Source organism: Glycine max, chromosome 14, assembly GCF_000004515.6.
Source record: "Glycine max cultivar Williams 82 chromosome 14, Glycine_max_v4.0, whole genome shotgun sequence".
Lineage (NCBI taxonomy): Eukaryota > Viridiplantae > Streptophyta > Magnoliopsida > Fabales > Fabaceae > Glycine > Glycine max.
In genome coordinates this window covers 21,613,660-21,628,786 of record NC_038250.2, presented here as the reverse complement: position 1 = coordinate 21,628,786, position 15,127 = coordinate 21,613,660, and the positions used below count along the sequence as shown (strand labels likewise).

The following is a 15,127-nucleotide window of genomic DNA, read 5'->3' as shown; positions in this document are numbered from 1 at the left end:
TGTATGAATATGATAAATGATGAATGTAGAAATGATATGTCCATCATGATGCCGTGAAGAGATGCATGATCCAATCATGTAACAAGACAGAGTGAGTCTATTCAGTGTCCCTAATTCAGGAACCTAACAAAAAAGTCTAAAAGTCTACTATCCAGTGACAACTTTCAAGGGTAGTTTCATGTAACCTCGCCGACCTTTAGATATATCATCCTCTTAGGTAACAATATTGCAGCGATAGGGATTAGTAGTGGCAATGCATCACCAAAAGAGGAAAAGTCTAGATGAGGCTTCACTGTCATCAAGTGAGTTAGAGACCTAGCATGACCACAGATCAACCTCCATTCCCTATGGTTCACACAGACCCGAGTATAGGGATCAATATCTCAATGTCCATGCAAAAATTGTAGGTGTCATGTGTGAACAGAGCAACCTAAGAGTTACCCAATCTCACCTGCAAAACAACTACAAAATTCCCAGGCAGATACAACAAGTATGGCACATGTCATTTACCCACCAAGAAGTAGATACAAGGATACACACCAAGAAGTTACAACATAGCAAAGATTATATACAAGAATGAGCAAAAGAAACAAGATTGAAGCAAAACTACAAAAAAGAACGATAACAGAATGAAACAATAACAAACATGAGCACAATGAAAGGATAAAAGAGAGGGAAAATAAATGAAGAAAAATGCATGATAAAATTGCACACTTGATCAAATGGCTTAGTTCTCTAACAAGTCCCCAGTGGAGTTGCTATCTGTCGCAATGTGGGCCACGGCAGGACGACGAAATAAAATTAGATGAATGGTTTTCCAAAAAATGGAAAACTTGAGGAGTCGTCGCCAACATTTATTTAAGGAAAATGTCGGGAAAACCAAAAGGATAAGGAATGGTCTACGATTTGAGGAAGAAAGGATTTGAGAGTTGTTTACGTACGGGGAAGGTGTTAGCACTTCAAACACCCATCATGAAAACAACAGTCTTTAATCGAGTGTGCTAAAAAAATAAAGTGACTCTTTTAATTATTATTTTCCCTTGAGAGCATGAGTGATGTTTGTTATATTTTTTTGTTTATTTAGAAAAAGAAAGCAAAATTTTATCTTTTTAGAAAAAGGAAGAATGAAATTTTATGTTTTTTTTTAGTTTTTTAGGTCGATAAGGGATTTACCCTCGTTCCTACGTATCCTCGGGTGCAATGAGGAAATCAGACATACGTAGTTTTTTGTAGAAAAAAAACTTGTGTGTTGGGTTTATTTTATTTTATTTATATTTTTATGGAAAGATTTTTGTTTTGTGGTAAACTTTGTGAAGTCAAGCAAGTCGGAAACCCTTCATGGCAATTCACAAAATTTACTCACACTTTATTGAAACACCACCAAGCAAGTCGGAAACATGGAGTGTGTGGAACACGAAAAAGGAAAATTAAGTGATCATTTTTATTTGAGAATTTTACCTTTTTGGAAAAGACTTTAGTTTTGTAGTAAATCTTGTGAACTCAAGCAAGTTAAAGACCCAACATCACATTCACAAAATTTACTCACACGTTATTGAAACACCACCAAATAAGTCTGAGACCTAGCATAGAGTGCATAGAACATAAACGTATACTGAAAATACTAATACAGAATTGCAAAAATAACTAAATAAATAATTGATGGTGTTATTGTGACACCCTCTACCCCGACATATATATAAATAAATAAAATATATAAAAAACCGGTAAACAAATTCATGTGGGTATAAGGTTCACATTCAATTCACTATTATCAATTAAAACTTATTAAAAATATATTCGACTCGAAACAAAGCCGTCAAAATTTACAAAATATTTTGTTAAATCAGTGAGGTAAAATGAAATAGACTAACATTATGCAATTAATATAAACTTATGCCCCAATGTCACATCCTATCAAAGCATTGTGTCCCGATGTCCTTCAGCACAAGGTTCCTTAAAGCGATTTACCTAGTCATCTGCTCCCCCGAACATAACGTTCAAGATCATCATAGGATTCAAACACAAATAACACACAGGAAGTGAGTTATCACATTCCTAACTAATGGAGAGAAACAAAATAACTAGATATACATATCATATAAACAAAATAAAACTTACTTAAACATAACTCACGTAATTCCACCATTTTGTCATTTAAAATTCACTTTTCAATCATCAATCACAATACACAAGAATCACACACTCCTATCAAGACATAATAACACATCAATTTCGTAATGAACAATTAGCAAGCGCATGAGACAATTATGCTAAGACTCAAGCCTATATGCAATGTGGTACCATGTTAGTGAAAAACCACCCTGGGGCGCTTAGGAGTACATAACAAGACACACCACACAATGGGTATGTCAGATCACTCTCACTAAATAAAATCATAGGGAGACCAGTCAGGGTCATAGTGTTTTGTGAGAATGCTCCAACCATATGGGATCAACATAGGCTTAAAGGAGCACTCAAACCGGGTGACCCCCAAGGCCTACACTCCAAAGAGTCTGTCAGGGCCTCTCTCTCCTGATTCAGGTCCAACCCCTAAAATTGTTCTCAAAATAGTTTTAACTTGTCGCCCTTTAAGAGTCTTAGCATTAACTCATCGCCCTTAAATGGACTTAACATTAACTTGTCACCCAAAAAGGGACTTAGCATTAACTCGTTGCCCTAAAAGGGACTTAGCATTAACTCGTCGCCCTTAAAGGGACTTATAGTCGTGTGATTGTACAATTCATAGTTCATAATTCAATGCACACAGCATCTCAATCACGTGCATACTCATTTTATCACATACACTTGATCTCAATCACAATAGTATAATCTCAACAACAATACTATAATCTCAAAGCAACATGTTATTCCACAATTCATCACATATTTCATTCATAGACATTGCTCATGAATTATACAATATGCACGACCTCACACTCGTGTTTTCAAACACGTTTAACACATTGCGCTATAATTTAGCACTGGCTCCTAAATAGGAAACCTAAAATTTCTCTTTAGCACTGTATATCAACACTTTTCTCAATATCAACACTGGTCGGGTTATTGTACAATTCACAGCTCACAACATAATTATTGTCACATAAGTGTTAAACACACACTTATTTGTAACCAAATATCATTCCCACAATTTAACATCTCATAACTCATATACACATCACACAATAATCATATTTGCATGACACAAAACATATATATATATATTAAATCAAGCTACATTATTTTGAATCAAAAGAGTTTTTATAATAATTAATTTAATGTTACATCAAAAGAAATTATCACTAGGCATTAACCTTACAACTTTATTTAATTTATTATTTTAGTATTACAATAAATATATACACAAAACATCTTGATCATCGTCGTGGAAAAATATAGAATAAGATAATAATTCATATAAAATAAGTCATTAAAAATAATATTATTTAGAATATAATTCACGTTAATAAAAAGAACTCAATTTTTTTAAGGATTCACACTCAACACAAGAACACATTAATTTCACAACAATTTCTCATTGGGGCATCAACTGGTCATCAAACATATATAATTCATAGTTATAATTATAAGGATAAAATAAAAATTACAGAAACACCCCAAAACACATTCCAATTGATACTCTAAGGATCCCTACACATGTTCTCACTAATTCCCAATTGTGAATAACTCATCCCTTACCTCTAAGCGGACTCATGTGTCTTTCGAAAGCGATAGCGGCATCTCTAGCAATTTCCTGAGATTCCTCAATTTTTTCCTGATGATAGAATTCTCAAACGTTAGAGAGAAAGAAAAGGGATTGAAGCCTCCATTTTGTACTGTCTTCGTGCGATGCATCTTTCTCCATCCAAATATATTAATTTGAAAATCCCAACGGTGAGGTCGTGCATAAATTAACTAACAACTACATATCAAAATTGGACGTCAATCCAACGGTTAAGGAATCCGAAATTGTAGTTTTACCGAGACACTTCTGGGTTTCTGTAGGAAAATAAAAGGTTATGATGCAAAGGATATTTCTCTCAGCTCAGATATGATTTCAAAATTCCCAACGGTAAGAATTATCAGAATTGAGTTTCAAACCTGATGCTTAAATTTCACGACAATCCAACGGTTAATGAGTCTGAGATCGTCATTTTACAGAGATATGTTTGATGGTCTGCGGGAAAAAAAGAGGGTTTTGAGAGGAAGAAAAGGAAAAAAAATGAAATTGAGAGGCCGAGGAAGCTGAGAAGTCAGTCTGAAAATTGACCTAGCATGTCACTATTTATACCTGGAGTACTCACAACTTATTATTTACTTTATTTATTTATTTTCACTATTTTATATAAAGGAACTCTATTTTTATTTTCTATCAAATGAATAAATCAAATATATATATATATATATATATATATATATATATATATATATATATATATATTTCAAAGCATTATTTTATTACAAATATTTTTTTTCTTTATTTATTTAATTATAAAAACCTCATCGTTCTCTAAAAATTTATTTATTTATTTATTTTTACTAAAAAACCTTTTTAATTTATTTATGAAAAATGGGATGTTACAGTTACAAAATCAAATAAATAGAATGAAGATAGAGAGTGATAGAATAGAAGCAAGGAATACATTTAGTAATTAAAGATGTAGGATTGAAACATGGGGAAAATAAGATGAATAATGAGATATTTACAATACAATATTAATTAAACTAACTAACAAGACAATGATAAAAAGAAAATCACATTGAAGAATAAAATAAATGACATAGACAATAAAGAAATAAAATAAAGAGTCATTCACTAATCGCGGGCCTAGTCACCATCCTAAGTGGCATGGGTGCATATATAAAGGAAGGGGTGCAACCATCAATATTATTTTATTTCAGATTTCACAAAAACGGGCTAGCCCAAAAATAAAAAAAGTGTGTGTGTTAAAAAGGGGGGCAAACAATAATTTGCTTTTTGGGCTAGGGTTTGAACCGAGTCAGGGCGACCTGGGCCAACTTGTGATAATACAACAAGATTGGAAAACCCTAGTTGCCTTACGCAAAAAATGCCACAACCAAGGGGGAAACTGCCACAGAGGGTGGCGCGCTGCCTCCAACACCACTGGTGCAGGTCCCGATGATACGAGACTGCCACAAGGGTGGCGACAGTGCAAAGGTTTTACGGTGGTGCAAACAAAAAAGAAAGAAAGAAAAAATGAAGGTGATAATGGTGGTGGTGACATGGACAGAGGCACCGTGGCCTCGCTAGAGTTGGCAAAAGAAAAAAAATGAAAATGCATCATGAACAAAAATGACGAAGAAGAGGTATTTGAATAACGATACGAAATAAAAGAATATGAAAATAACAATGTTCGTTTATGCAGGTCTCGTTGGCGGCCAAAGTGCTCACTAGCGAGATGATACGAGAAAAAAAAATAAAGAAGGAATGAAAGTAACGAGAGAGAAGAAAGAAAGGAAAAAGGGAGAGCAACAGGAGAAAAGAAAAGAGCGAGGAAGAGAGATAATGAAGGGAATGAGAGATACTTGGAGACCCCTCTCCTTTCTTTGATGGTGGTGCCAAGTGTCACCCTTCCATTGGTCAATTCTTTGTCCTCGGGATCTATGTTGCTCTATATGCAATTAGTGCAAAGATCTTCCTCTTTTACACTGAGCTCTCCTCTTGACCTAATGGGCTCTCCTTCTGAGTCCAATAGGTCACAATATTTTTTTTATTACTTTTACTATTCTTTTTCTTTTTTTTTCTTTTCTTTTTTGTTTCTCTCTTTTTTTTTTTTTGCTCATTCATCTTTTTAATTTTCACATTTTCTCTTCTTTTTTTAGTGTTATTTCTTCTTTTTTTTATTGTCTTTTCTTTCTCTTTTTTTAATTGTTCCTTTTCCTTTTTTCTTTCTTTTTTTTTGTTTGTTTTTTCTTATTTTTTTTGTTTTTTCATAATACTTTTTCTTTCCTTTTTTTTCAGGATCCAGACAGAATTAGGGTCTGACACTTTATTAAAATGAGGTGAAATTAATGATGATCTTAAAATAAAAAAGAGAAGTTGCTTGTTTAACAACTTGAAAATTTTGAGTTTTTGTTAAGTATGACTATTTGGTATGACATATTATTTGTTGTAAACTCCATTAGTAAAAAGTTACAATCAAAAGATATGGGTATGGATGTTGCTATAGAACAATTGAAAGGTCTTATTTAGTTTTTTGAAAAATATAGAGAAGATGAATTTGAAAATAGATATAGAATCTAAGTTTCGTGAAAAATGTGTTATTCGTAGAATTTTTTTAATGAGAATATTGATATTGAAGTTGTAAAATTGCCTAAAGAATCATTTAAAATTGATTACTTCTTATATATAATAGATCAAACAATCATCACATCAAGAAATAGATTTGAATAATTTAAAATATGTGAAGATATTTTTTATTTTCTATTTAGCATTAAGAAATTGAAGTCTTTGGATAGTAATAATTTAAAAGAATATTGTCTTAACCTTGAACGTTCACTAAAACATAATAATCACTCGAATATTGATGGATTAAATTTATTTACAAAACTAAAAATATCAAGAGAAATTATGCAAATAGAAAATGATACACTAATTAACATATTTAATTATATAAAAAGAATTAATTATTTTCCAAATGTTTTTATTAATTATAGAATAATGTTAACGATTTCGGTAAGTGTTGCTTCGGCAGAAAAACATTTTCAAAATTAAAATTAGTTAAATCTTATTCTCAAGAAAGATTGAATGTATTAATTTTAACATTTATCGAAAAAAATGTTAAAAGAAATTGATTATAATAATTTAATAAATACCTTAGCATCCTTAAAAGCTAGAAAATAAATTTTCAATAAGAATATTAATTTTTTTTTCAAAAAAAATTATCAAACTAAAAAAGATTTCATTTTAAATTTCCTTTAACCCTCTAAATGTGTTGGATCAGGCCTCCTCTAAATATGTTGGACCGGGCCTGAGAAAAGGAAAAGCACAAAAAATTGATGACTTTAAACTCAAAGGAAATGCACACAATAATAGTATTAACTTTTACGACTTTTTTTATTTTTTATCAAAAGAATAATAATTGATGGCTTCAAACTCAAGAAAATACTTAAAAAGTTGAACTCGAGATGAGCGTGGACAGCGAGATTTTTTTTTTTAATGTTATATATCTTCAACCCCCTCAAAATCTTGCATTATTGCCTTTCCATTCAACGTCATAGTTCAAAGAAACGACAAGCCATGATGGATTCCTCTGGTGCCACCAACGAGAAGCTCTTAGAAAATGGCACTCCATCTTCTTCTCAAATGAGAAAAGGTGGCTTACGAACCATGCCCTTCATCATAGGTATTACTCGCTCCCTCACTCATTTTAACTTCAATTACAATAACCAAAGTTTTAAATTACGGTTGCGGTCGTCGCTGTAAGTAAATAAAAAACTTTTTATTGGTCGTAGTTATGATTGCGATGTAGTTGTGGACGTAAAAAAATTTGAAAAGATTATTATGAAGTGAAGCGCAATTTAAAACCATGACAATAACCATCAATAAACGACGTCATTTTGCTAACTTCAATTCTGGACTCGATCAGTGAACGAGTCTCTGGAGAAAGTGGCGAGCTACGGAATCATGCCCAACATGATACTGTATCTGAGGGACGAATACCGCATGTCTATTGCGAAGGGCACAAGCGTAATTTACACTTGGACTGCCGCGTCCGACATCTTGTCCATCTTCGGGGCATTCCTCTCAGATTCTTACTTGGGTCGATTCCTCGTCATTGCTATCGGTTCCTTCTCCAGCCTTCTTGTAAGTCTACTTTCTATTTATTTATTTTTTATTGACAGATTCTTGTTATTAGTGTACTTAGAAAAAAGAATAATAGTTTCAATTTTACACGTGTCCACTGAATTATAACCTTCTAATTGATTGAAGAAGTAATTGTCTAGTTATTAGATTATATTAGTTTAATGATTATGTAGTATTAGTTAGTGTAGTAGTACATATCATATTTTTTTCTTATTAGATATATTGAGTAACTGAAAATTATTAGATGATTTTAAATTACCATGGTCCTCTAGGGAAAAATTTAACTTAATTGATTAAATAGGATCCATAAATTATTATAAATCTTCTAATATTGTTTTTGATTCTTATAAATAAAAAAATACCATGTCTTATTAATATTCACATGATACATAATCAAGTGTAATTAATTTTTTTTCCTGTAAATTGTAAAATTTAAACAAGTGTTGTATAAATATTGGTTGGGACCATGGACATGTGATGGTAGTAGATCGCCTAATACTTTTGAATCAGTACATTTCCATGGTTTCGGTCAAGGTTTTAAATTTCATTGATTATAATTTTGTTGCATTTCATGATATTGGGAGAAATAATGGACAAATGTGACTTCTGAGGCCATAATTGCAGCTGCATTGTGCTTGCAAACACTCCAAAAAACCTTGACATTACTGTCGAAATAGTAGTCACGAACCCATTTTTAAAATATTGGTCCTAACCAATTTGTATATCATTTTTCTTTGAGAAATTTCTATATCTTTTTAAGAAAAATAATTAATAATATTCAACTATGTATTATATAGAGATTAGGCAGCACCATAATTGTCCCAAGCCATATAATGATTTCTCTGAAAGAACACTTAACAGAGGTCTGATGTGTTTTTTAATCAAATTAGTGTTGTTTTGTTTACATTTAAAAGAGGTTTTAAATTGTGTAAGAAAATATGTCTTTCAAAATTGAGTAAATGTTATATATATTGATGGTGTGAGAATCTTTACGTTATTGTCTAACTATACAAATTACAAATTATTATGTATAATAATTTTATTGATTTTTAATAATCACTATCTTAAAAGTTATAATAATAATAATTTTTAATTGGTTGATAGTAAAAGTACTTAAAAATTAAATTTGAAATGAAATTTTGTAAAAAAGGAAAAATATTTTTATTTAATTATAATTATAGGAAGTTAAAAAGTGGTTTTAGGATTTTTATGTACTTATAGACTTCTAAAAAGTTACTCAAATTAAAATAACTTTTATAAATAATTAGAAATTTGAATTTTTCAGATTTTAATTTTGATACATGGTAGTAAGTCTAAAGATTTCTACACCGTTAATAAAGTATTTTTAGAATAATTATTATAGAAGTCAATCATCTTAGCATTTATTGGGAATTCATGATCGACTCGCTGACTAGGCATTATAATTATATTATTTTATTGATGAGTTTAAATAAACAAATTATAACCACGAATAAAAACATAATATATAAACACATTGTAAAATTTGAATAGTCCTTTTTCATGAAAATTTTGCAACTAATTTGACTGGTTAACCATTTTGGGACCAATCTGACGATTAAATACATATTTAGGGACTGCAAATTATAGTTTCCATTGTTCAGGAGTAATATGATTGACGCTTCAGGAAAAACTTGGCTATTTTCTGTTGTCAAATTGAATTTTCAGTTTTGTTTTTTTTTTTCCCCTTAATTTTTGGGGCTGCGGATAAAAGGAAATTCAAGTACTAAAGGATAACCGTTTTTGTATTTGTTTGTTTTTCTAAAATGGGTCTGTGCTTTACGATTAGTAAAAATTACAGAATTTCTTAAATAATTTAGCTCATCAATACACGTACATGCTGTATGCATGAATTTGGTTATTTGGACTTTTGAAAATTTAGCTCCCACTATCTTTGGTGAACACATGTAACTTTGTGGAATAGCAAATTGGACAGAGATTTGCCAACTAATGCGTTTTGTAAAATCAGTTACTGAAGTTTTCGTAGTAGCACTGGTTTTGATTAAAACCATGGAATTGATTCCTGTAGGTGTCGATTAACTTGTAACACAACAAACAAGTCAGAAATCTTTCGGCAAATTTATAAATTTGTTATTCTTTTTTATTTCAAAACAAGTATGTTTTGCCAAAACAAAAAAAAAAACAAAAAACCCGAAACCTACTGGTTGGAGCTGCTAAGAATGCAAATCTTTCTTGGCCAGCTTTATCTGTGTCATGATTAAATGAAACCTATAAAACTTTGCTCAGAAAGTTGCTTCAGGCAACTTACCTGATCTAATTCCAAGATGCCTAAACACTTGTATTGTAGCATAGTCTTCTTTTTAAATTATAGAAGCTTTTAGAACTTCTTGCAGAAATTCAATCATAGTCGTGTAAGCACACTACTTATTATTTGTAATTGGCTAATGGCTTTAGCTGGTGTAGGCTAGAGTCATCACTCATCAGCCATGGCTTGGTTTTGTGTACTCTTTCAAAGGGTGCTCAATAGTGCTCCATTGCTGTGTTTTCCAATATAGGAAATATCTTTAGAAAGACATGAGATAAATGATTCTTTTGATGCTCACTTTCCAATTGTTTTCATAATATTTTTGTTTCACAGGGTTTAACCATGTTGTGGTTAACTGCCATGATACCTGACCTAAAACCTACCCGTGAATCAGACATGTTAGGCTGCAACTCTGCTACAGCAGTCCAACTAGCTCTGTTGTTCTTTTCAATGGGATTAATTTCTATTGGAGCTGGATGCGTCAGACCGTGTTCCATAGCCTTTGGAGCAGATCAACTGACAATTAAAGAAAGATCTAATGATGAGAGGCTCTTGGATAGCTACTTTAATTGGTATTATACCTCAATTGCAATATCTAGCATGATTGCATTGAGTGTAATTGTGTACATTCAAGAAAATCTAGGATGGAAAATTGGATTTGGACTACCTGCTTTGCTAATGTTCATATCGGCTGCCAGTTTCATCCTCGGTTCGCCATTCTATGTCAAAGTGAAGCCAGGTCACAGCTTACTCACTACTTTTGTGCAAGTAGCTGTGGTGGCCGTAAAGAACAGAAAACTTAGTCTTCCTGATTGCAACTTTGATCAGTTCTATCAAGATCGTGATTCTGAGCCGATGATCCCTACTGATAGCCTTAGGTACTTATGTTTGCCCTCATGATCTAACTTCCTTGCAATTTCACTTCCCAAATACTTTTTTCCCCCCATATATTTCATGTGGGAAACAGCAAATGATATCTCCAATTATGATCATATGTTGGATATTGACAATCATTTTTTGACTTTGTTCAAGGTAATTTGTCATTGTCTTTATTTCTTCATGAGGAATATTTCAGCCTCTTGACAAAATTCTACTTTTTTGGGAGTGCAGAAAATTCTATCACATAGACATGTAACAGGTTCCTGTCCTATTATATTTTACTGAACACTTTTAGAGTGAATTGACATTACCTTATTTTACAGGTGTTTGAACAAAGCTTGCATAAAAAATACTGGGACAGTCTCAAACCCTGATGTATCAGTTTCAGATCCGTGGAGCCAATGCACAGTGGGACAAGTAGAGTCGCTAAAATCATTGGTCAGACTCCTACCTATGTGGTCCTCGGGCGTCTTGATGATGGTGTCCCAAGGCTCATTCTCTACCCTCCAAGCAACTACCTTGGACCGAAGGTTATTTGGCAATTTCAAGATGCCTGCAGGGTCCTTCAATCTTATCATGATATTGACCTTATCAATAGTCATTCCCTTGTATGACCGCATAATGGTACCTCTACTAGCCAAATACAGGGGCTTGCCGAATGGATTCGGTAGTAAAACTCGAATTGGGATTGGATTGTTGTTTGTATGCGCAGCTAAGGGAACATCAGCTGTAGTTGAAACTATTAGACGAAATGCGGCCATTGAACAAGGCTTTGAGGACCAACCTAATGCTATAATTGACATGTCAGTTTTTTGGCTGTTTCCCGAGTTTATTTTGCTTGGAATAGGCGAGGCTTTTAACACTGTTGCGCAGGTTGAGTTTTTCTACAATTATATCCCCAAGACCATGTCTAGTTTTGCAATGGCTCTTTTCACTCTTGAACTTGCTGCTGCTAGTGTAGTAGGGAGTGTGTTAGTGAACATTGTGGACAAGGTCACTAGTGTAGGAGGGGAGGAGAGCTGGTTAGCAACCAACATTAACAGGGCACATCTGAATTACTATTATGCACTGCTCACTTGCATAGGTTTAATTAACTACCTCTACTTTCTTGCAATTAGTTGTGCCTATGGTCCTCCTCCAGGGCAAACACTTGGAGCTTCAGCAGGCAAGGAAGAAGAGAAATTTGATTACAGGGAGTTACATACTTCCTAGATTATTCTTTAGTTTACAACATGTACTGTAAACGCTTGAGAAATTGTAGTATTGTAACTTGTTTTTGTGTAAAACTAAAAGGTTAATTGTAGATCCGCGCTAAATATGAAGGTATCTTTCCCACGCTAAATACTGCCATTGTAGTGGAAACTTTTGCATGGTAATAAACTTAGTTATACCATTATCAGTAGCCTTTATTTTATAAAACTCTTCCTATTTACATTATTTTCTTTCTTTCTTTCTCTTCTATTTCATTGAATTGATCATTGTGTTTACCTACATTGCACGGTTATGGGTACCATACCTGTACCTGACTTGAGATAAGACAGTATAACATAAATGGAACTTAAATTGTTCAACATAACAATAAAATGTCTCACAAAATGATACTAGATAGTGATAATGTTTAGCAATCACAGTATAACTATAAAACTTATATTTTAATGATCTCAATTACATCCTTTCATTGCCCATGATGAGTAAAAGGAATAACCTTAAATTTGATAAAATTATTATGAAAAATGTATTCAATACAAATAATGTGAAGTTTATTAAATATAAAATTTCCACAATTATTTTAAATTTGTATCATTAACATCGTTAACAGCTTAGTGGTAAACAAAAAGAATATATTTTTATCTGATTCTTTTTTTGTCAACGTAGAAATTATTTCTTTCTCTAATCTGTCTTCTTGTTAAATTTTTCTTTAATTCTAATTTATTTTAAAAGTTTGATTTTGATATTGGTTTCGTTGCATGAAGTGAATATTTTCATTTTTTATATAAAAAAAGTGAATGTTTTCATTTTGTATGGGATATTTTTGGCATAAGATTGAAATATAAAAATAAGATTGAAATATTATGTTTAGTTATTCAAAATTAACAATTGTAATTTTAGACATCTTTCTAAATTCGATGTATAGCTTCTATAATTTAAATATGCATATTTTAAAAAATATGTATTTAAAATATTGAAAATAATAGGTGCAATTACACTGGAAAAAATTATTATATACTTCATTATATACTTACATTTTTAGTGTAATATGAATAATCCTAATCTTGCTCAGCAATAAGAATCTTCAACCTCTTTGGTTAGTCACTCTTGATAATACAACACATAGTTGTTTATGAATAATGACCATTTTGGCTCATATTAGTAGAATAAGTACTTTTGTACCAACGTTAATTACTTCTGATCATTATGTTTAATTACCTCTATTATCTAATCTCTTAAGTGCATGATAAGGAGCCTTGTTACATTGCACATTCATAATTTACAATTTATGTTTCTTCAAGTAGTAATAACATTCATAACTAGAAAATAGATCATTAACATTGATTCTAGAGTACATTTAACATCGGTTGTGAATCGATGTTGATATTTTCATTGTCAAAGGTAGGTCATTTTTTACATCGGTTATAAAACCAATGTTGAAACCCTCATTTACATCAATTCTTCCCAAAACTAATGTAGTATAACAAGAAAAAAAAATACTAATTTTGGTCAAAACTAATGTTGTTATGTACTAAACCACATTGGTTCTGGCAAAACTGATGTTGTTGTATACTATACAATATCGATTTTGGTCAGAACTGATGTTGTAAGTAGATAACAACATCAATTTTGACCAAAACCAATGTCGGTTTTGATCAAAATTGATGTTGTTTTTGTTATTATACAATATCAGTTTTGGTCAGAACTGATATTGTTATGTATTATACAATGTCGGTTTTGACATAAATGATGTTGTTTTTGTAATTTTTTTAATGTTTTGTCTGTTTTTTTAAATGAAATCAACCTGCAAATTTCATATCTAGAATTTGCAAATTAAATCTAGAACCAGGCAATATGAATATATATATATATATATATATATATATATATATATATATATATATATATATATATATATTCAAATAAATATAATTAAATAAAGAAAAACTTAAAGTGTAAATATAAAATATACTAAACCTAGAATGAAAATGAAACAAGTTTAAAATATACCAAATTACATCAAACAATGAACAAATTAATAAATGCCATTTATAAGCTATGCAAAACATAATTCTAACAATTCTAAGAATCCTTAAGCACTCAATGTTTCATTTCTAATTCTTAGTAAATATTTTGTCCACTCAATGCGAATTGCCTTCATTTTCTCTGGTTTCAATGCTCTTCGACTAGTAAAATTTTGCATCATATAATAAAACATAACTTAATCAATCTAAATAATAACAACTATAATAAATGAAAATATGTTATGAAGTAAACAATTAACATTTTCCAATTATCCTTGAAACCTCTTAGATTTATGGTTGACATCCAATACATGACGTAATAGCCACACTTAGTACTTCCTCTTTGCTTATTACACTAAATTCAATTTTATCCCAAAATTAGTGTACAAACTAATAAATTGTCATTTTGAAGAGATCAAACATTGTTTAAATTACTTAAATCCATTTAGCATTTGCCTCAGATTTACTTCTGTGTTTATCATTGAATCCCTTCAAAGTATTGGTTAAGAGAAACATACATGTATATTTCAAGACTAAAATATTTATGTATAATACTAAGGATAAAGTAAATCTGTTACAAATTAAAACTAACCTATTAACCATTCCTCTCAAGTAGTTGTCATGTTTATTGTGCAAGGAATGAAATAAGGCGACAACATTGTTCTTAGGACATATAACCACAAGTTGCCAATGTCCATTGCATTGGAGAACATTAAGTTATTGTGATGCATACATTATTTAAACGTATTTGTTATGTTTTACTTACTCATTCAAGAAAGTGTAGAAGCAAAGCTTCATGATGAATCAAGAATGATTCAAAGATGTTTTGATGATAACGAAGATGATAACAAAAGATGATGACAAAGGTGATGACAAAAAGCTCAAACGTCAATCAAAGAATGAGTT

At 31.3% G+C, this 15,127-nt stretch overlaps 1 protein-coding gene across 1 annotated transcript; it reads left to right on the top strand.

Annotated features, from left to right (window-relative positions):
* Positions 1-7,137: 7,137 nt before the first annotated feature.
* Positions 7,138-12,381, top strand: LOC100789054 (protein NRT1/ PTR FAMILY 1.2). The gene is made up of 4 exons (XM_006596104.4): positions 7,138-7,364; positions 7,608-7,825; positions 10,443-10,987; positions 11,312-12,381. The coding sequence occupies exons 1-4, from the start codon at positions 7,178-7,180 to the stop codon at positions 12,198-12,200; spliced, it is 1,839 nt and encodes a 612-aa protein (XP_006596167.2). The 5' UTR covers positions 7,138-7,177; the 3' UTR covers positions 12,201-12,381.
* The last annotated feature ends 2,746 nt before the right edge of the window (positions 12,382-15,127 follow it).

Excerpts from the sequence above, each read along its gene's own strand:
- LOC100789054 (XM_006596104.4), top strand. The coding sequence starts at position 7,178 with ATGTTATATATCTTCAACCCCCTCAAAATCTTGCATTATTGCCTTTCC. Across the intron at positions 7,826-10,442 it reads GTTCCTTCTCCAGCCTTCTT|GGTTTAACCATGTTGTGGTT; the intron begins GTAAGTCTACTT and ends TTTGTTTCACAG. Across the intron at positions 10,988-11,311 it reads ATCCCTACTGATAGCCTTAG|GTGTTTGAACAAAGCTTGCA; the intron begins GTACTTATGTTT and ends CTTATTTTACAG.